Source organism: Sebastes fasciatus, chromosome 9 (genome assembly GCF_043250625.1).
Source record: "Sebastes fasciatus isolate fSebFas1 chromosome 9, fSebFas1.pri, whole genome shotgun sequence".
Taxonomy (NCBI): Eukaryota; Metazoa; Chordata; class Actinopteri; order Perciformes; family Sebastidae; genus Sebastes; species Sebastes fasciatus.
Window position 1 is genome coordinate 22923801 of NC_133803.1, and position 21602 is coordinate 22945402.

Here is a 21602-nt window from a genome sequence, read left to right on the forward strand (position 1 = left end):
GATTTTCATTTTCTATTTCTAAAAACAAAAATAAATATTATTTCTCAAATATTATTCTGCGACCGGAAGTTGCCATTTACAAAGTAAGAGCGTGTATGAGGACGGTGATGGGGATGTGTATGAGAGGGGAAAAACTGAGGCAAACTCTTTTATTGTTTAAAAAAACTCTGCAATTAACCTTGTCCATCACCTTCAGTTACACAGTAGCACCGTCATACACATCACCGTCCTCATACGCGCTCTTACTTTGTAAATGACAACTTCCGGTCGCAGAATATGAAAAAACGGGGCGTTTTTTCATATTCTGTCTTCTAGTGATTTTATTTTTTGTTTTTTTTAAATAGAAAATGAAAATCAAACCGTTTTTTAAAGTTTATTTCATTCCTTTTTGACAGTGATAAAGAAAAAACACCTAGTATCTCAATTTTAATTTTTGTATTTTAAAACGAAAATTAAATAACCACTTTATTTTTTGTTTTTTAATATCCGTTTGTGAAAGAAAAATCGAATGACCAAAAGACACCCAGACCCAAACCCTGACCAAATGACCTACGTGGATTTAGCATTATTTTAATTATTGTTTATTATTGTTATTTTAATGTTTCTCTAGTAAAACTAGTGAATTTATTATTGTTATTTTAATGTTTCTCTAGTAGTTAAACTAGTGAGTTTATTATTGTTATTTTAATGTTTCTCTAGTAGTTAAACTAGTGAGTTTATTATTGTTATTTTAATGTTTCTCTAGTAGTTAAACTAGTGAGTTTATTATTGTTATTTTAATGTTTCTCTAGTAGTAAAACTAGTGAGTTTATTATTGTTATTTTAATGTTTCTCTAGTAGTTAAACTAGTGAGTTTATTATTGTTATTTTAATGTTTCTCTAGTAGTTAAACTAGTGAGTTTATTATTGTTATTTTAATGTTTCTCTAGTAGTTAAACTAGTGAGTTTATTATTGTTATTTTAATGTTTCTGTAGTAGTTAAACTAGTGAGTTTATTATTGTTATTTTAATGTTTCTCTAGTAGTTAAACTAGTGAGTTTATTATTGTTATTTTAATGTTTCTCTAGTAGTTAAACTAGTGAGTTTATTATTGTTATTTTAATGTTTCTCTAGTAGTTAAACTAGTGAGTAGTTAGAGTCCTGATCAACACTCCAGACCAGTTGGTGGCGGTAACGCGTCATAACGGTTGTTTCCCAACCGCCGTCGAACTCCAGCGAAGAAGAAGAAGCATCAGATCTACAAACAATGTGTGCCTCCATTTTGCCCTGCGTTAATCTACTGTGATGCTTTAGAGATCAGAGAACCGAGCTGCTGTTTACTGCCTGGCTGCCTGCGCCAGTTAAGTGGCTACGTGTAATTCAAGGGGGAAAATGGCAGATAGGAGGAATAATAATGTTCCCAACACCACCAGTGCTAATCTACTGTTCAGCGGCGCTCCGGAGTTTAACTTCAATCTGCCCTTCATGCCAGTGAGTCAGGCCACCGGTCCGGCGGTGCTGTCCGGAGGTGAGATGAGTTAACCGACTGAGGAAACGGCTAAACGTTAACGGTGTCGTTAGCAGGCTAAAGCTGGCTAGCTAACCCCGGTGTTCCTGTGCTGATATCGATCATGATCATGATGCCATTTAACTGTGATGACGTCAGCCTAACTGACGTTCATCAGAGATGTTAGTCTAACTGACAGTGATGTTAGACTAACTGACTAGTGATGTTAGACTAACTGACTAGTGATGTTAGACTAACTGACTAGTGATGTTAGCCTAACTGACGTTTATCAGTGATGCTAGACTAACTGACAGTGATGTTAGACTAACTGACTAGTGATGTTAACCTAACTGACAGTGATGTTAGCCTAACTGACTAGTGATGTTAGACTAACTGACTAGTGATGTTAGACTAACTGACAGTGATGTTAGACTAACTGACTAGTGATGTTAACCTAACTGACAGTGATGTTAGCCTAACTGACTAGTGATGTTAGACTAACTGACAGTGATGTTAGACTAACTGACAGTGATGTTAACCTAACTGACAGTGATGTTAGCCTAACTGACTAGTGATGTTAGACTAACTGACAGTGATGTTAGCCTAACTGACTAGTGATGTTAACCTAACTGACAGTGATGTTAACCTAACTGACAGTGATGTTAGACTAACTGACAGTGATGTTAGCCTAACTGACTAGTGATGTTAGTCTAACTGACAGTGATGTTAGACTAACTGACTAGTGATGTTAGTCTAACTGACAGTGATGTTAGACTAACTGACTAGTGATGTTAGTCTAACTGACTAGTGATGTTAGTCTAACTGACTAGTGATGTGTTAGACTAACTGACAGTGATGTTAGCCTAACTGACAGTGATGTTAGACTAACTGACAGTGATGTTAGACTAACTGACAGTGATGTTAGACTAACTGACAGTGATGTTAGACTAACTGACAGTGATGTTAGACTAACTGACTAGTGATGTGTTAGACTAACTGACAGTGATGTTAACCTAACTGACAGTGATGTTAACCTAACTGACAGTGATGTTAACCTAACTGACAGTGATGTTAGTCTAACTGACAGTGGCTGTCTGATGATGAAGACATGAAGAGGATGTTGCAGCTATTTGGGAGTTAAATGATCAAAACAGTTTCTGTCTTTAAATGGCCACATGTCATTTTATTAAAAACACTAGTGCTAAATTAGCTATATTTTGCTGCAATATGGGTTGTAGCTAAATATTTTTCCACTTTCACAGCATCCTCAGTGTCATGTATTTATTATATGTAATATTATATAGAGCTGAAATGGCTGGTTGGTTGATTAATAAATTAGTCGACAGAAAGCTAATCAGTCAGCAATGTTGATAATCGAATAATTGTTTGAATCATTTTAGAAACACTGATTTAAATGTCTCCAATGTGAGACTTTTATGTCATTGTAAATTGAATATCTTTGGGTTTTGGTCTGACAAAACATGGCATTTGAAGATGTCACCAACATTTTGATGGCCATTTTTCTATTTTCTGGCATATCATGGACTAAACCTTTTGAAAAGAGCCATAAGCTGCAGCCCTACTGTTATATACCTGTCCACTGTTGTGTTTAAATGTGTCAAGTGTTTTTGGATGTTTCCTGCAAGAATGTGCTCACTGTTCAAATAACGTTTTGATTTATTAGATGATTCCACTGATGTTGGAGAAGAAGACAGCTTTCTAGGTCAGACCTCTGGGAATGGGCCAGCCCCCTCCACATTCAACTACTTCTCCAGCCCCGTGACCAGCAGTGACCCGTTCGCCGCCATCGGCCAGTCGCCATGCCTGCCGCCATCGGCCCTGTCAGCAGCCCCGACATCAGCAGGCCCGGTGTCTGTCCCCAGCAGTGTCAGCATGGCTCCACCGCCCCATCCAGGCTCACAAATGAACCCCGTTCCTCCTCCAGCGTTCGGCGGCGCCGCTTACCAGAGCCCTATGGGGCGTCACACTCCTCCCCCCGCCACAATGACCCCACCACCTCCTCAGATGCAGCCACAGAGTCATAACCCGTACCGACACACCCCCATCAGCAGCAGAGCTAGTCCGTATATGCCAGCTCCAGAGGTCCTGCCGCCAACACACATACCTCAGCAGAATCCATACTCTCTTGGCTCTCCGCCACAGACATTCCCGTTGTCAGGACCCACATTCACAAAGGTAGATAGAAGCTAATCAGTGACTGATTTGTTCTTCAGATACTTGATTCACCGATTCAGTGAATGAAATGACTGCTAAGAGCACCAGCTACATGCCTCCAATGCCGTCATCATTAGTGAAGAGGAATTTATAATCAGGATTTTTTTCTTCTTTCTTCAGCCTGCTCTTCCTACACATGATCAAGCGCCTCCGCCTACAGCCTCCACTGCTGGAGCGATCGTCCCTGCAGGTCCCATGATGCAATACAACTACAATGTCTATGAGCCTGTTCAGTCTCACTGGTTCTACTGCAAGCAGGTGGAATCAAAGAGCGTCTGGCTTCCTTTCAGTATCATTGACTCCCTTCAGCTAGAGGAGACGTATAACTCAGGTGCGATGACACACTGCAAATGTTTCATCATAACATCTAACCCTGGCTCTCTCACAGCACCATGAAACTGTGACCTGCTCTGACGTTTTTGTGGGCTTTTTATTCTTCCAGTTCAACCAGACCCCGAAAATGTGATCATACGTACAGATGGAGGTCGTTACGACGTGCAGCTCTACGACCGCATGCGGACTTCAGTGTACTGGGAAGAGGAGCCTACTGAGGTCCGGCGCTGCAGTTGGTTCTACAAAGGAGATACGGATAGTCGCTTTATTCCTTACTCTGAGGAGTTCAGTGACAAGCTGGAGGTTTGTCTCACTACTACATTTGACCAGAAACGGGTGTTGTGTTAACTAAGTTGAGCCCAAAGACTATATTTAGTAGGAAAAATGCCACATCGGTCAAAAGTCTTGAAATGTGAGCAAGTATCTAACAGTTCAATGACATTTTTAGATCACAAACATCAAACATCTATTTTTCATCCAGTTCTGCATTGACACTAATATCCAATTTCTGTATTGCAAATCACTGTGCATATACTTATATTATATGTCTTTCACTTCAGGGAGAATATAAGAAAGCTGTGTCTACCAACCAGTGGCACCGTAGACTGGAGTTCCCATCAGGAGAGACCATTGTCATGCACAATCCAAAGGTAAACCCATGTCTGATTAGTGTTGAGCGGTGGTCTTGTGATGATTAATCATCTTAGTTTGATGTAATGAGTTCCGTTTGCCTCCGTAGGTGATTGTGCAGTTTCAGCCCTCCTCCATGCCGGATGAGTGGGGCACAACTCAGGACGGGCAGACCAGGCCCAGAGTGGTGAAGAGAGGGATTGATGATGACCACGATGAAGTGCCGGATGGTAGTCAAGTTCCTCTGTACTAAAAGTTCATTTAATCTATGTGTAGGCACTTAGGAAAACATAAAACTCAGTTTTTTACTGTGTCATTTTAGACCCCTCATGTAAATGGAGATAAACTATAAGCTCAGTGATCTAACGAGAAGCTTTTCTAAAAGTATTCTTAGAAAAATAGATTGTCAGGATGCTATAAAGTGAAATGAGGCATTTCAAAAGACATTAGAGGAAGTGCCAGCCATTACTCTGTTTTATGAGACAGTTAAGTCAGATTTAACTGTGAGATGCATTTTAATATCTGCTGGTAAATGTAATGCAGCTTAATTATAATTAACAGGGCAATAAGTGTAAAAAAAGTAAAAGTAGAATTCAACATATCCACCCTGTGCTTCTTTTCCAGGTGAGCTCCCAACGGTGGATCATCTTGTGTTCATGGTTCATGGAATCGGTCCCGTGTGTGACCTGCGGTTTAGGAGCATGGTCGAGTGTGGTGAGTACCAAACGATCATGCCATTTGCCAGTATTTATAAATACGGTGTCAGTATTTATGAAATAAACTGAACAAATCTTTGTGCTTCCAGTGGACGACTTCCGCAGTGTGTCACTGAAGCTGCTGCACAGTCACTTTAAGAAACCGCTGGATGAACACGCCATCAGCAGGGTGGAGTTCCTCCCTGTGCAGTGGCACACAGCTCTACATGGAGATGCCACCGGGGTGGACAGGTGAGGAGAGGCAGGTTAACACTGACACTGAATAATTGCTCCATAATAACGTATGTGGAAATGTCAGTGGATCAGTGGATGCATCCAAAGTCAGTTTTCTATTAATTGTACAGAAGAAGGTCATTTTATGAAAAGACTGGACTTATTCTATGTTTTTCTTTTTGCAAACAAAAGCTATGAAAAGACCCAACAATGCAATTTTTGTAAATCTTTAAATACAGGTCACAAATATATAGTTTCAGTTTAAAAGAAGGCTCAGTAATTTCCTAAAAACAGCTGGTCACAGCAGTTTTTAGCCAACGTTACTCAAACAAGAGCAACTAGTGCATTTGCTGGGGACTATTTTCAGCCGTGGTTTAATACTTATTTGGTGCTCCTGTGACCCAGCAGCAGGACGGTGTGTGGTTTGACTAAAAAGAAACTACAGTATAGTGTTTGTGTTAATGGTAATGAAGGAAAATGTCACCCAGTGAAACAGTGTGGCTCATTGATGTGTTTTTAATAGTTTTTGAACGAGCTCAGTAGCACAGAGGAAGAAGATATATCAGGCTTTGCCTACACAGAGAATACTTTTTTATGGGATTTGTTAACCGTAAGAAAAACATAAAATATCACCAGACTTATCCTTTAATATACTTTTTATTTTAACTTCTTTTTAATCTTTTTATTTATTTATTTATTTCTCTTTGTAGGAGAATCAAGAAGATTACGTTGCCCAGCACTGGACGTTTACGTCACTTTACAAATGAGACTTTGTTAGATGTGCTTTTCTACAACAGTCCCACTTACTGCCAGACCATCATGGACACAGTTGCCCAAGAGATTAACAGACTTTACGCCCTGTTCCTGATGAGGAACCCAGACTACAGAGGAGGCACATCAGTGTCCGGACACAGTTTAGGTAATAAACCAGTTGATTATTAGCTTCTACTTCACTGGTTTTGTTTTTTCTTCTGTTTTTCACCTAGATTGTTTCTTTTTGTACCTGCAGGTTCCCTGATTCTCTTTGACCTGTTGTCAAATCAGAAGAATGTCTCTACTGCACTGGCCACGCCAATCATACCCACTGCTAACGGAGAAACCAAACAGGTCAGACACCAGTTAATTGAATTAATTGAACATATATATATAGTAACATGTCCTCTATTATCCTGCTAATCAGTTGAAAAACATCAGATTACGCAATTAGAACATTTATTTCCCCGCTGAATGCGATGCATGTAGTAATTGATCATAAACGTTTTCAGTTCTTTGACATACTAATGTGCATAATGGATCATTTGCAATACATAATTGTAAATTCTGCCTCTCACATCAGGTGGCAGCCCCCGTTAAGCAGGAAATTACTGCCGTCACCCCTCCAGCTGTGGAAGAGGAGCCCAAAGAAGACGGGGAGGAGTTTGAGGATCTCTCTGCCATGCTGGAAAATCTGGGCTTGTCGGAGTACAAAAATACCTTTGATGAGGAGAAAATTGACGTAGAATCTTTTGTAAGAATAAAAAGCCTCCTTTGCTTGTTAGAGAGTCAAATGTGTTAAATTAAATTAGTAATTCCAGGGGGGGGTTGTGGTCTATAAAAAGGCCAACATTGTAAAAAATAAATACAACGGATGTGTGAGAAATGGATGGTGATTTGAGGTTATGGACGGACATATTAATTGCTGAAATTTGAGGAGTAATTTGATAACAGCTCGGGCTTTCGATGTTCTTCTTCACATATCATTTTTATAAGATGGTGGTGTCTGTTTCTCTTTGTCTCTCTCTTACGCTCTTTCAGCTCATGTGCACAATTGAGGACCTGAAAGAGATGGGAATCCCGCTGGGTCCCAGGAAAAAGATCGGCAAGTTTGTCAAAGAAAGAGTGAACAAGCAGGTACGTTGAGTCTCTTGGGCACCTGTGAGGTTTTCAAACCGATGGTGTTGATTAACACGCTGCGTCTTGGTATTATGTGTTCAGGCTGCACGTCAGGCCGCCCAGGAGAAGAAAGCAGAGGTCAGTCAGGTTTCGGCGCCCCCGCCAGTAGTTGAAGCTCCCCCTGATCCCTCTGTGAAGACGCTTCCAGTCGGCAACAGCGTCTCCGTCCCCGTCGACTACAACTACTTTGAAGTTGGCACTGGGCAGGTAAATGTGGCTTCAAACATCATCAAAGTGGCTTCTGAATTTGACTTGACATTTAGTAATAATGTTTTGTTCTGCAGGTGTCAGTGGTCTACCACGCTCTGGACTTTGAGCCGATGAATTTCTTTGCTTTGGGTTCTCCGATCGGCATGTTCCTGACGGTCCGAGGACTGGAGAAAATAGGAGAGACGTTCCAGCTGCCCACGTGCAAGGGATTCTTCAATATCTACCATCCGGTATGCAGCTCTTCCAGCCTGTTTATCCTGAAGAAATTACTGCTGATAAAGCTACAGATTAATTATTAGAAAGTTATTGGCCTACTTGAGTTGAAGCCAAGGTTATAATAGTTTTGAATTTTTCAATTAGTTTTTATTTCATTTTAGTTTAGTTTTAAGAGTGCGTTTGCTAGTTTTAGTTTTTATATATTTAGTTTTAGTTTGTTTTTGTTCAGTGGTTTAATGTCACAAGAGATGACGGATATTTACGCCGTCTCCTTTATTCGGTAGTGATATATTATAGCTTAAAAAACTAAAACTGAAATTAATTTACGTTCAGTTTTATTTTATATTTATTAATTTTTTTTTTACCAATATTGTTTCACTTTAGTTTTTCTTAAAGGATATCGTTTTTATTTATTTTCAGTTTACAAACAGTAGTTTTCCCTTTATTTTTGTTTTAATTTACTATAGTAACCCTGGTTGTGACACGTAATTGTTTTGATTGAAAGTCTGTACATATTATCGTAGTGTGCAAAGGCAGTAAAAGTAAAATCAAATGTGATGATAGCAGTGACGTTGAATCCCATTATGCATCTGGTGGCTTCATTGATGACTCCTTTTCTTTCAGTTGGACCCAGTGGCGTACAGGATTGAGCCCATGATAATACCAGACCTGGACATTAAGCCTGTTTTGATCCCACATCACAAAGGGAGGAAGAGGCTTCATCTCGGTATGACACTCAGATTATTTTCTCATAAATTTCTGTTTCATCAGCCCAGATAACGAGACCGCTGTTGATAATTTGCTGTTGCTGGAAGCTAATTCAAGTAAGTCGAGTTAATAATACATCCAGACACAGATGCATGTCTTCATAGGAGTCTAAACAAAGCTGAGTTGTTCAGTGTTACTGTATGTTGTGTCCTGATTTGTGTGGTGGCAAAATAGAAAGACTCTATTCTTACATTGAAAGTGCTATAAAATAAAACAGACTGAACAGTGATTTCCTCTGGCTTTTGTAGAAAAGTGTCAAAATGAAGCTTCTTTTTTTTTTTTGTAGATTGAAATTTTAACATTAAGAGGAAGACAATATGTTTCACTTTGAAGACAAATAGATGTCTAATAATTGGCCAATTAAAATACACGTTTGGCTGTTTTTCTCTGCTGGAATGCAGAAATTGATCTAATTAAGAAACTTTAGCGATCACATGTGAGCAGTTGTTCCCTGCAGATGGATTTATTTACGGATCTGTTTGTGTTTCAGAGTTGAAGGAGAGTCTCACCAGGATGGGCTCTGACCTGAAGCACGGGTTTATCAGCTCTCTGAGGACCGCCTGGCAGACGCTCAACGATTTTGCTCGCGCCCACACGTCGTCTGCCCAGCTTCAGGCTGAGCTGGCCATGGTGGCCAATCAGATCGAAGAACAGGAGAAGCAAGCGCAGGAGGGTGAGTTTCTCTAATTTGTGACAAGTTATTGCTGTATTGTTGGATATTTATAACTCCATTCTGGTTTCTCACAGAGGGCAAGATCCCAGAGAGCCCTGAGCCAATAAAAGAAGAGGAGCCTGAGGTGAAGGTCGGGATGCTGAACGGAGGGAATCGCATCGACTACGTCCTGCAGGAGAAGCCCATCGAGAGCTTCAACGAGTACCTGTTTGCCCTCCAGAGTCACCTCTGCTACTGGTACAGACACCTCCTTTTTATTCACGCTTTTTACCACTGCACGTTCACATGTCCGCTATATAAAGTTTAAAATTCAGTCCCTCCACCAATTTGCAAAAAGAGCTGAAACGATTAGTCGATTAATCCTGTGGTTTTCTATTATTGAGTAAACTGACGACCCCTGACTAAGTGACATATTTCATATTATATTCGATGCATAACAATAACAGTACAGATCAACTGAAGCTGTACATTTAACCCAAATAGTGAACGCAATTACTGCAGGAAGTTTGTGTAAAACGAGCAATTTGGATGAATTTTGAGCAGATTATTTCCTGTGAATATTGCATCAGAAATGAGTTTTTCGGTTATTTTTAATAACTTTCTCTGTATTATGTATTTTTTTAAATTAATTTTTAATATTAATACATAAGCTTCTTTTTCTGACAAATTCAGTGTTTTCTCCTCCCTGATGCTGGGCCATTGTTCTATTAGCTCTAATGCAAGACGAGGCTGTGAATATAACTTGTGTTCAGGTCTTCACCCTGCCCTTATCCTGTTTATATTTTAAATAATAATCCATTTAATTTAGGCTACGTTCCAAATTGAATACTTCTTACTTTTAGTACATACTGCAGCTGCCCTTACAAAGTATGTACTGTGACACGCAGTATGCAAACAATTGGGACACACTGCTTCGTCACAACATTGCACCTTGAACTTCGACCCTCTTGCTCATGCTGGCCTTGCATTATTGCAAAATGCGACCGGATGTAGCATACATCCTGGTATTTTTTACATACTATGTATTGGGACTTACTAAATATTTTTCTGGCATACTAAATAGTATGGTAGTATGAGTATTGGAACGCACAGATTTAGTTTTTTTTCACAGACACGAATGTAATGCTGAGATATCTTAAAGTCAAGAAGGCCTTGGGATCTCCTGTGAAGCTTTGGTGACCCCTAGTGGTAGTCAGGACCCCCAGTTTGGGAACCAGTGGATTAATCAATTAGTCGGTCAACAGAAAATCAATCGGCTACTATTTCGAAAATTTTATTGAAAAAAAAAAAAATCGTATAAATAACTTTATAAACAAAAATACCAAAAATGTATTGGTTCTAGCTTCTCAAATGTAAGAGTTTGCTGCTTTTCCTTGTCTGACTTGATTAATATCTTTGGGTTTTGAACTGACTGAGTTTTACTGTTTTACAGATCAAGTGATTATTCGATAATAAAAAGAATAGTGTCTTGCAGCCGTTTATGCAACTTTAAGGAAAATAACTAGTTCCTCTAAGTTGCGATTGTTTCACCTAGGACATTGTTTGTAATAGAACATGAGATTCTCAAATCACATTTCTGCCACAGTATAGTTCTCAGTTCACTATTCATTTTCTGAAGTGGGGTGTTTTTTAAATAGGTCTTTCACAGCAAATATTTTGACTTGTCGCATTAGGAAAAACACAGGTTTAAATAATCAAAAGAATGATGGTTGAATTCTATTTCAGGGCTGCAACTAACGATTATTTTCATTGTCAATTAATCTGTTGATTATTTTCTTGACTAATCGATTAGTTGTTTGGTCTATAAAATGTCATAAAATTATGAAAAATGTTGATCAGTGTTTTCCAAAGCCGAAGATGACGTCCTCAAATGTCTTGTTTTGTCCACAACTCAAAGATATTCAGTTTACTGTTGTGGAGGAGTAAAGAAACCAGAAAATATTCACATTTTAAGAAGCTGGAATCAGAGAGTTCAGACTTTTTTTTCTTTCAAAAATTACTCAAACCGATTATCAAAATAGTTGGCGATTAATTTAATAATTGACAACTAATACATTAATTGTTGCAGCTCTATTCTATTTAGCTGCTTCAGTTTCAGGGTCCTGGTATTTTGAATGCTGGCTCACTGTTAATCAGACACTTGAGTAGAACAGAGCCATCGTTAATGTTATTAGTAACCTGTGTTTTTCCTACAGTGACATGTCTTCTTCAACCACTGTGAGTGACCTGTTAGCAGATGAAGATAAATCCTTTTATATTAACACTTGTGTTGTTTTGTAGGCAATCTGAAGACACAGCTCTGCTTATTCTCAAAGAGATCTACAAGACCACGGGGATCCATCCAGAGCAGATCGCACATTAATACAATGAAGTACCGGAGATGAAGAGAAAGCCTGTCTGAAACTTTACCATTTGGTTTATTTCATGTCAGTTTTCCTGGATTTTAATTTTTCTAATTTTTTTTTCTCTTTTATTTTCTATTCATGTAGTTTATTGTATACAGATGAATAATACAATTGTATTATGCCATTTGTCTTAAATTAAGAAACGTACAAATGAGCTTGTAGATTCAGCAGACACTTGACATGTTTGATATTACATTTTTTTATAGTATAAATTATAGAACTGGTCAAGTTTACTCACAATATGTGTCACCAAAGCAAATGCTAACAGCAGAAATGAAAGTTCTGTAAGTTTTACTTTTAATGGCCAAAATTTAAAAATAAATCATTTCCTTGCACATTCTGTTTGAATTGTTGTGTTCTGCTGAGAGGAAGACATGTAATGTTTCTCCTGCAGGGTGAGGAGACTGTATGACTATCTACAAAATGCTGTAATATTAGCAAAAACATTGATTAAAAAGAATTACAGTACAGGATGAGATGCAAGAATAACCTGCTGTCATTGTGAGGAAAATAAAGCACTTCTTGCCTGCTCTGTGCCGGGTTTTCCGTCTCTCTAACCTCTGACTGTTCAGCTGCAACAACATCCGCTCTCGTTATGAGATGGAATAAAATTTTAAAAAACATTTCCTGTCACTTAAAGCATGTAGGCATGTACAACTCACAACTATGAAACAAAGAAATATTAGAAAAGTATTTACAAGAGTGGCTGTAACATTCAAACTCAGTCCAGTATTAGGAATCATAACGTTGCGAGTCATTCTTATTAATAATGTTTTTTTAGACAATAATACTGGTCCACGTACACCTGATATCATAGCGCTGCATGCTATAAGCACATCTTTGCTCCTGGCTCTTAATAACTATTTAATCAACATGCTTCTCTGTTAAACTGATCATTTGGAAGCTGTCGTCGGCAAAGGAAGATTGTGACCGATTGTCACATAAAACACACAAAAAAAATTCCCTTTTTCACCATGTTGCCAGTCTGAAACAACCTATAAATATAATACTAACGGAACAGAACGGATCCATATACAACTGCCAATATATACTGTAAATGCAAAGATTGTAAATTGCTTTGCTCAACTTGCAGACAGCTGAGAATCAGTAGACATGTATAGGGCTGCACAATTAATCGAAATTTTATCGAAATTGCAATATGGCTTAGATGAGGAGGAAATCGCAATATTTGTTAAAGGTGAAATGTGTGTCAAAATACCATTTTTAATTAAATATTGTGGTGCTGCAGAGATGTCCCGGCCTACACATCATATTCTACAGACTTAAGAAAACATCTTTGTTTGGTAATCATTTTAATATGTTTTTCAATGAAAATGAGAATAATGATGTAAAAATGATCATACCCTCTAATATCGCAATTGCATTATCAGTCAAAATAATCCCAATTATATGTTTTTTTTCAAAATGTTGCAGCCCTAGACATGTACTGGTTCTTGTGGGGTCAACTTGGATTTTTTAACCTCCATTTTAACATAGTACAACTTCATATTTTTCCTTTTGTTGACAGTAAATAGTTCTATAGTTGGACTCGTTGCCCTTTTGTAACTGCTTTCTTTCTGTTAAAACGCCACTTTACATTATCAACAGCTGGTTGTATTTGATCTCGTTTGATATTTTGTTTTGGAAAGCAGAAATCACCTGAAGCAGTAGAAATCTACTGACTGACGTCACATTCAGCTGTGAAAGGTAGTTAAGCAGAAGGTGAAACTGGTGAAGATACTGGTTGCAGGTAGGAGGCTTAATGAGTAGTTTCCCAAGATAATAAAATTTTGTTAAATGAATTGATGTCAATAAGTAAAATACAATGTCAACCTAAATCCAGGAGATACATTACTCGTTAGTTCTGCTTCAGCACTCTGATTGTGTATCTGTGTCTGCTGCGGCTGTTGTACCACGTCGTGAAGTTTCACATTGATCAATGTTTGTTTTGTACATTCGTCTACAGCTGTGCGGTGAAATGCAGAAGGGTCCATGTAAACACGTCTTTGCTGTAGTGCGATAATAATGTCTGTCAGCAACTCACAGTCTTAATGTTGGAATGGTGATGGGAGGCGTAGCGGCGTGCTGCTCAGTCCTCTGTCTTGCTCTGAGTCTTGAAGGCCTGCTTGCGTAGGTGAGCCTCGATCTCGTCGCGGAAGACCAGCATGCCCAGGTGAGAGTGGGAGGCCTCGTTCATGGCTTTGGACTGGATGCACATGCGATACTGCTCCGGCGTCAGCTCGTCCGCACACTGCTTCTCGTGCCACAGGTGGAAGAGACCGGACACCGGCGTCCGAATCACTATTACGTCGCTCCGGAGATACTTCCTGTACAAGTGGACGTCTTCCACACCCCAGCCTTTGACTTCAAGATCGAACCCACCTGGAGGAATAAAATCCATTTGTAAGTTGTTGTTATCAGTTGTTTATGAGGGAATTAAATATTAATCACGTGGAGCGATCAGTGCTTACCAATATTTAGGAAATCTGACTGATACTGACACGTCATTCCAAAACCAAAATCTCTCCAGAATCCAGCATCTTTTTTGTGAATCTATTTGAAAAAGAGATTTTTAATTGCAATAAACAAGAGAACAACACATATGTGGTTGAACTGAAATTTAATTTAAATGTTATGTAAATATTTTTGTCCTTTTCACTCAGATGTTTGAGCTTCACTGTGCAGAGTTTGACACTAGAGGGCGGTTTTTGCATTCAGCTGCAGAAAGTTTCTCTGTGATCAAGATGTGATTGTACAAGATGATTTTATGAACTCACAACTATTTTGGGAGGCAATCATAGTCCAGCATGCAGCTTACACTAAGTGTGATGTAGAAACTTAAACCTCCAGCGCTCATAATAGTGAGAATTGACTTTTCAGTAATGTTGGAGACATCTAGTATCCAGTAGTTCAACTTTTGAAATGAACAATATTTGCAAATTCTGGATTTTTCAATGCGGGTAGGGCTGGGTGATTGGTCATTTTATATCTCGATATACTGTTTATCACGATATAGCATGTTTTCTGGTAATTTAACAAATAGTCTATATGAAACAACTACATGGTAAAGCCTGTTTTTTTATACTTCTGTGTGAATTAAATACTTAACAAATGAGAAGTACTAAGTATTTTCTCATTTTAAGCAAAATGCAAAATGAACACAACACTTTTACGTGAAATTACATAAAAAGAAAATATGGGCCTAGCCTATATTGCGATAGAAATGATATAGAGAAATATAAACGATAGACATTTTTATATCCTTTTGACGATATGTCGTCATATTGCCCAGCCCTAAATGCGGGAAAATAAGCAGATGCAGTTGTAAGAACTTTTAATAAGGTAGCTAACTTTTTTTGTGGAAAATCCATATCAGATGCAAATTATCATTCCAAGCAGACTGTTTTTCATGTCTTAAAAGGGACTGTTTGTAGGAATCAGAAATGCTTGTTAACAGCGACACCTGTGGCCGTTAAGTCAACGAAAGTCAGCGTCGCGCTCGCGTTTGTGCTCGCTCTACATAGACATGAACGAGCATCGCTCAAAACAGTGAGGCGACACACGTCAGCTAAAACCACAATATCACTATATATATTTCACCTGCTTGGCAGTAATGTTAGCTGACCAGACGAAGGTCTCTCCATGAATCATTGCTGATCCTAGTGTTGGCTTTTCCTGCTTCAGCCTCCCGACCGCGGTCGGAGGGAACAGGGGAGACACCAGCACCCGGTCGGAGACGATAACGTTTCTCGCTGCGGAGCCCCGTCACTTCACAAGACCCCAGAAACCTCTGTTGGTCTGGAGAGGCTGCAGCATTTATTTCTGCACAAACATCCACTGTACATTCACTAGATATTCTCAGAGCTACTAACTCTTCTGCAGTGTGTAGTGTGCGCGCATGCACGTGAGAATGGAGCGAAATAGCGAGAACGAGCGCGGTGTGTGAGTGAAGGTAAGCAGGCAGAGGAGCAGAGTACAGCAGAGACTCCGGTCCCGGAGACCAAAGCTACGGTCTCCCCCGTGTCCTCCGACCGCAGTCAACACTATTTTACAAGACGGGCTTCACGAGATATAACTTTGCGGTTTTGGTGCTTCCGTGTAGTTTGTGTTGGAGTCTTGTCTGAACAGCGTAGCCACACGGGAGCACGCATGGGACACCGACCCGGATTGATATATACGTTTAAGAAGTTACAAACAGTCCCTTTAAAAGGACCAATATGTGATATATTTACTGTAATAAATCATAAAATGACCATGATATGTCATCAGAGATTAAGGAAACATGCTAAATTGAAATACTGGCTTCTCCGACAACAATGCTACAGTCGGTATATTCTCCTTAGAAATTTCCATTTTTCCATCCAGTTTTGAATTGGGACAGCTGTTACCCATTTTAAACACTGCTAGCTGTCAGTCCTACATATTGTTCTTTTAAAACATGTGTGGAGGGGGCCTTTAAAGAACACAGATTTAAATCATCTTTCTACAAATACCACATAGGGATAAATGTGAAGTCCTTACCAGCTGGAGTTCAGAAGGTGGAGCCAGCTCCAAATTTCCATAGACAATGGCAGGATTGTACAGACTGAACACCACTGGATAGAAGACTTTCTTATCTACAAAACAAACAGTCAAGTATGACTTACAGTATATTTACTCTTAATACAATGAATATGAGCAATAATGTGTAAAAACCTACTTGGAGCCGCGTGGAGACGACAGGTGTTGAGGAATTCAAGTGTAAAATGGATGTCAACGTCACAAAAAAACATTAAGACGTCGCCTTTCTTCCAGGCGTGGGCCCCGATATCCAGACCTCGACCTCGTGAAAACTCCTCGTCCACTGGAATCAGAGTGTAATTGGAGAAGCTCTCCTCCCTTAAAACAACAAAAGCAGTAGATTTCAATTCCCATGACACATTACTACCACAGAACAAACACAAACATATCAAAAGCTGTTTCTCTGTGAAAGGACAAACCTTGACATTGTTTCCAAAGATGACTTCACCTCCTGCAGGCCTTCTGGCCCAAAATAAACCACTGTGAGATGTACTCGTCTGTCCTGTTGTACGCACACCTCCCTAAAAACATAAGATTTTTTTCAAATCAATAACAAGATTGCATCTTATTGCACAACAACGATGAAAAAAGGGGCATTGTGTCTACTGAATGCACCTTTGAAGTGAACATGCTGGGTCATGTCTAAACGGCTGGGACGGTTTCTGACTCATTCTCACCTGAAGTTGTGTAAGAACTGTGAGAACGTTTCTACTCTGCCCGCCAGCGGCACAATGATGTTTATAATCATTCCTGATGTTTCTACAGATGTGCTCCTGACTTTCATCAAGGGACCAAAAGGTCTGAAGAGCGTGACATGGCGGAAGCTGCTGGAATCCTCTTTGGCAAAGAAGAGCTCATAAAGCGTCCCTTTGTCTCGCTCTGTCCTGTAAAGTCCTGTGAAGAAAACAATGATATACTGAGAAAACACATCAGTACAGTGATCATTCAGAAGTCTGTAGTCAGGCGATGGTGTAGATCGTACCTTCGGTAAAGTGACCCTCTATGTAGGTTTGTCTCTGCATCGGCATGTCTTCCTCCACACCATCCTCCTCATCAGGGTTGTTGATGATGTCCAGCGCAGCCTCCATGACCTCCACCAGCTCGTCCCTGCGGTCTTTGCGTACAGGTTTCTCTTCTGGGTGCCGCGTCAGCCCCATCTCCAACTGGTACACCTTGGACGAGGTGAAACTCTCAAAGGGCACCAGGGCATACTCGCTGGGGAGGCGCGCCCCTGTGTTAACCTCAGCCTTGTCAATCTGAGAGTGCAGGTACTCCAGCAGATCTCCCGGCTCTTGGTCTTTAGCCTCGGTCAGGCCCTGCACCCCAGGGGGCTCCTTCTTGTCCTGCAGGAGCTTCAGCTTCTCACCCATTTCCTGCAGCTCCTGCTTGAGCTGGGCAATCTGGCGCTTGAGACTGGCGGCTCGGTTTAGGTGGCGCTCCTCCTGTTCCTGCAGCAGGGCCTGGTAGTACTCCTTCCCGTAGGTGTCCCCTGCTAGGCCGGGCAGGGCCAGGCTGACGTCTGCTGGAGGGGTGCACTCCAGCAGGTACGCGAACAGCAGCAGCACCAGCAGCAGGAAGAGGCCCAGAAAGAGCCAGCGGACCCGGCCCTGGAGCGTCAACCCCCGCCTGGGCATCACGCTCACATACAAGCTATAGCTGGCAAGTCTGCATACCCCTTCCCCTCAGATCACATTACTCACAATGTGCTTCTGCACATCATCTTAGAGGTTTGGAAGGGCCGTCATTTTACTGTTTTACTTGTTTCTTGGCTCCAACCTTTAAGTGTCTTCATACATTTGTTCTGGGTAAATCCATGCGATGATCACCTAAAAATTACAGAAATCCAAATTAAGACAACAAATCTTTTACTTTACAGAGAGGAAGACATTTTTGATTTAGATAAATAGTTCTAGTTCAGATTAAAACATTGGGGATTATTACCAGATAATCAGACAATAACACTTGATAATACAACATTGTGTTACCATTCAAGCAACCTTAGTGGTAATTAACCAACCTTCTACTAACAATTTCATTCAGGCAATAAATAAAACATTTTTCTATAACAACGTGTTCAACATTTAATTTAGACCTGAAGAAACAGGGAAGGAGTAATTAGCTACACCTGGTGAGCTAACCCACGGCTCAGCTAAACAACAGCACAGAGGGAATCTGGTGGGTGAACTCCACAGCAAGCTACTAAATACTGACTTCCGGTTGAATGGCTTCCTTTTCAAAATAACAGCACGACACTCTCAGAACAGATATACAATAAACTGCAGATGCCAAGAGGCACCTTGTGGAATGAACGGATGAAACATGGGGACAAAATATCTAAAACAACTACAGTATTCAAGTTTTCCTGATTATTGTGTGACTTATATGCTAAAGAGATCTCTTAAGTCCTAGCCCTGTGGGGCCTTTAAACCTCGTCTTATCCACCCACCACATACCACGCTAAATTTCTTTTCTTGAAGGTCACACAGTCAAACCTTCAGCTCCAGCCCTCAGCACACAAAGTAATGCTGTTTTTCACAGTCTTCACCTGGCCTCACAGGTCTAAATCAGGACTCAAGACGGCTATAATGAAAACCAGCGGGTCTCTGAGTCCATGTGGTTAGAGCTTGAAATCACTGCTGAAAACCTACTTTAGTCATCAGACCATTTCTTTGTAGCTTGACTTGCTTTTTTTCCAAACCACTCCTTTTTCTTGTCCAAAGTGCACAACACTCAGCACTGTTTTCCTACTTTGGTTCTACTTTGTGTTTTCTCTTGAAAAGTTTGAACAGTTTAATGCCAAGAGCAAAAGTAAATATTTAATATTAAACATGTCTTCAGACATTTTCGAGATCATAACTAATGACATAACAATATTCACAGAGGGGCCACTCTGCTGCTGATGAGGCTGAAAGGTTTCAGCCAGTCAAAAAAAGAGGAATCAATAACAAAAACTGTACGTTGAGAACTGCTTGCTGAACAATTTTAATGCAAAATGTAACACAGCCCCTCCACAACCCCAAAAAAGGAAGTCCTATTTTGCAAGATGTTTGCCACAAAAGTACAGTCACGCAAACAGAGGCAGACACGAAGCGTACAGAGTGTAAAGTTTAGTAGAGTTCAATTAATGAAAGAGACAAAACGCGTGGCATTTCATGTTCATACTGAAACTTGGGAGATTTCTGCTTTGTCACATTAAACATTGATCTCTGCAGCTTTGTCACTTTTAAAGCCAAACAGATCACACACCTTGGTTTGTGTGCAACACCCTTACAAAGACAACCATTGATAAACAAAGTCAACATTTTGGTCACAAGGACTTTTCTCAAGACAATCCTTTCTCACATGCAAGAAAAATTCACATGAAACTCCTGCTAGTCATTACTTTGGCGTAATAAAGTCAATGCTTTATTGACCACTATGTCCTAAATTGTCTTCTTTCTAGCTGCCACAGACTAGAATAAAAATAAATGCAACACAGGCCTGGCTGAAAGTTAAAGTTTCACATTGACATCATCGTCTTGGTAACAATACATCCCAGTCTAGGTGGCAGTAAACTTATAAAGACTACACATTCACACATCAACAGGGACTCGTAAAGTCTGGTGAATTGACTTAATTGTACTAAAGAATTAAACTACTTAAGGAGGCAAAAGTGGGTTGTTTTACCTGATATTCTCTCATGACCTGCAAGGGAATAAAATACCGTGGCCATTTTCTCACTGATGATTGGAACGGTGACAGAGATATCTATCGACAGTTACTGTAAATGTAAAATATTCATTATTTAGAGCTTTCTGCACGCCTCTGTGTACAGCTCATCTTTGGTGTAGCTACAAGAGTAGTAGTATGTGGAGGCTCATAATGGCTTACAATGAGGTTGTTGCTTCAGGTACCCAAATGGCATAGTGCCAGTCACTGTTTGTGTCCTCTGGTATTCCTACATGTGAGGCACTTTTAAGACATTTGATGTATAATTTAATGTGTTGCTTGGATGAGTCCCAGAACAGCATCATAGAGGCTTTAATACTGGTAGGATAAATGTGTTGTTTCTTTTTAATTGAATGGTGAATTTCTGTGGTTTTATCTTGTATGTTTTTCTTTTCTTTTCTTTTCTTGCTACATGTGTCTGAATTAAAGTTTGAATTTAAATGAAATTTCTGTCATTAAAATTAATGTTTATCTTGGAAAGTACAACTTTCACATTGAGTTTTAATAGAAGTTTGGCATTCAAACTGTGTCATGCACATTTCTGAATATTAAAGTTGTGTTGTAGATCCTCATCACCTTGTTTTATTAAAGTGTTTTTCCAAATTTCAGCACCTTCTGTCCCTCTGGACATTGTGATGCCATACACATGGTGTACACTTACTTTGAAAATCCAAACCGGATGTTAGCAGGGTTCCTTAGCTAGCTTAGCGATATTGGGAGCTTCACTCCGCTGTCGGGTTATTTTATAAACATTAGAGAACCCGCTGAGCAGTTATAATAGTGTAAAAGCAGCTACTCACCTAATGCCGTCCTTGTCCATGCCTGCCGGTGCTCACAGCTCTGTGTTTAGTGTGAAAGCAGCAGCAGCAGCAGTCTGGTTGCTAAGTGCCACGGAGCAGAGCAGAGAGTGGGTCGTAGTCATGGTCATAGTCTACATCCGGTCAACCACCAACCAATGGGAGCGCTGCTAACCAGTGTCGTCATCAAACACGCTGAAGCTCCTTGTTCACAATAATGTTTTTTTTTTGTTTTTTAGTAAAAAAAGTATTTTTATTTTTATTATTATTATTATTTTTATTATTTTTATTATTATTATTATTATTATTATTATTATTATTATTATTATTATTATTGTTATTGTTATATTATTATTATTATTATTATTATTGTATTGTTATTATTATTATTATTGTATTGTTATTATTATTATTATTACTATTATTATTTTTGTATTATTATTATTATTATTATTATTTGTACTATTATTATTATTGTTATTATTAATATTATTATTTTTGTATTGTTATTATTATTATTTGTACTAATATTATTATTGTTATTATTATTTGTATTATCATTTTTGTATTGTTATTATTATTATACCTATTATTATTATTATTATTATTATAATTATTACTTTTATTACTATTACTATCATTATTATTACTATTATTATTATTATTATTACTATTATTATTTTAATTATTAATATTATTATTATCATTATTATCATTACT

The 21602-nt window shown here is 39.2% G+C and overlaps 2 protein-coding genes across 5 annotated transcripts; one reads left to right on the forward strand and one right to left on the reverse strand.

The window, feature by feature from the left end:
* The first annotated feature begins 1206 nt into the window (after positions 1-1206).
* sec23ip (SEC23 interacting protein) lies at positions 1207-12346 on the forward strand. 2 transcript variants are annotated; one of them, XM_074646755.1, is made up of 18 exons: positions 1210-1507; positions 3171-3682; positions 3842-4052; positions 4164-4357; positions 4615-4704; positions 4794-4914; positions 5309-5398; positions 5490-5631; positions 6324-6532; positions 6623-6720; positions 6950-7120; positions 7408-7503; positions 7588-7752; positions 7830-7985; positions 8596-8698; positions 9230-9412; positions 9487-9649; positions 11693-12346. In XM_074646755.1, exons 1-18 carry the CDS (start codon positions 1372-1374, stop codon positions 11772-11774), a joined length of 2922 nt encoding a protein of 973 aa, XP_074502856.1. In that variant the 5' UTR covers positions 1210-1371; the 3' UTR covers positions 11775-12346. The 2 variants fall into 2 exon arrangements, with proteins under 2 accessions (XP_074502857.1, XP_074502856.1); XM_074646756.1 differs by lacking the exons at positions 9487-9649; positions 11693-12346 and having other exon boundaries at positions 1207-1507; positions 8596-8795; positions 9230-9371.
* On the reverse strand, positions 11811-21038 carry csgalnact2 (chondroitin sulfate N-acetylgalactosaminyltransferase 2). Of its 3 annotated transcripts, none has more exons than XM_074646757.1 (8): positions 20886-21038; positions 17360-18203; positions 17055-17271; positions 16797-16898; positions 16517-16695; positions 16339-16433; positions 14289-14370; positions 11811-14199 (listed from the first exon to the last, which is right to left on the reverse strand). In XM_074646757.1, exons 2-8 carry the CDS (start codon positions 18009-18011, stop codon positions 13907-13909), a joined length of 1620 nt encoding a protein of 539 aa, XP_074502858.1. In that variant the 5' UTR covers positions 18012-18203; positions 20886-21038; the 3' UTR covers positions 11811-13906. The 3 variants fall into 3 exon arrangements, with proteins under 3 accessions (XP_074502858.1, XP_074502859.1, XP_074502860.1); XM_074646758.1 differs by lacking the exon at positions 20886-21038 and adding an exon at positions 18395-18533; XM_074646759.1 differs by lacking the exon at positions 20886-21038 and adding an exon at positions 18363-18384.
* Positions 21039-21602: the final 564 nt, after the last annotated feature.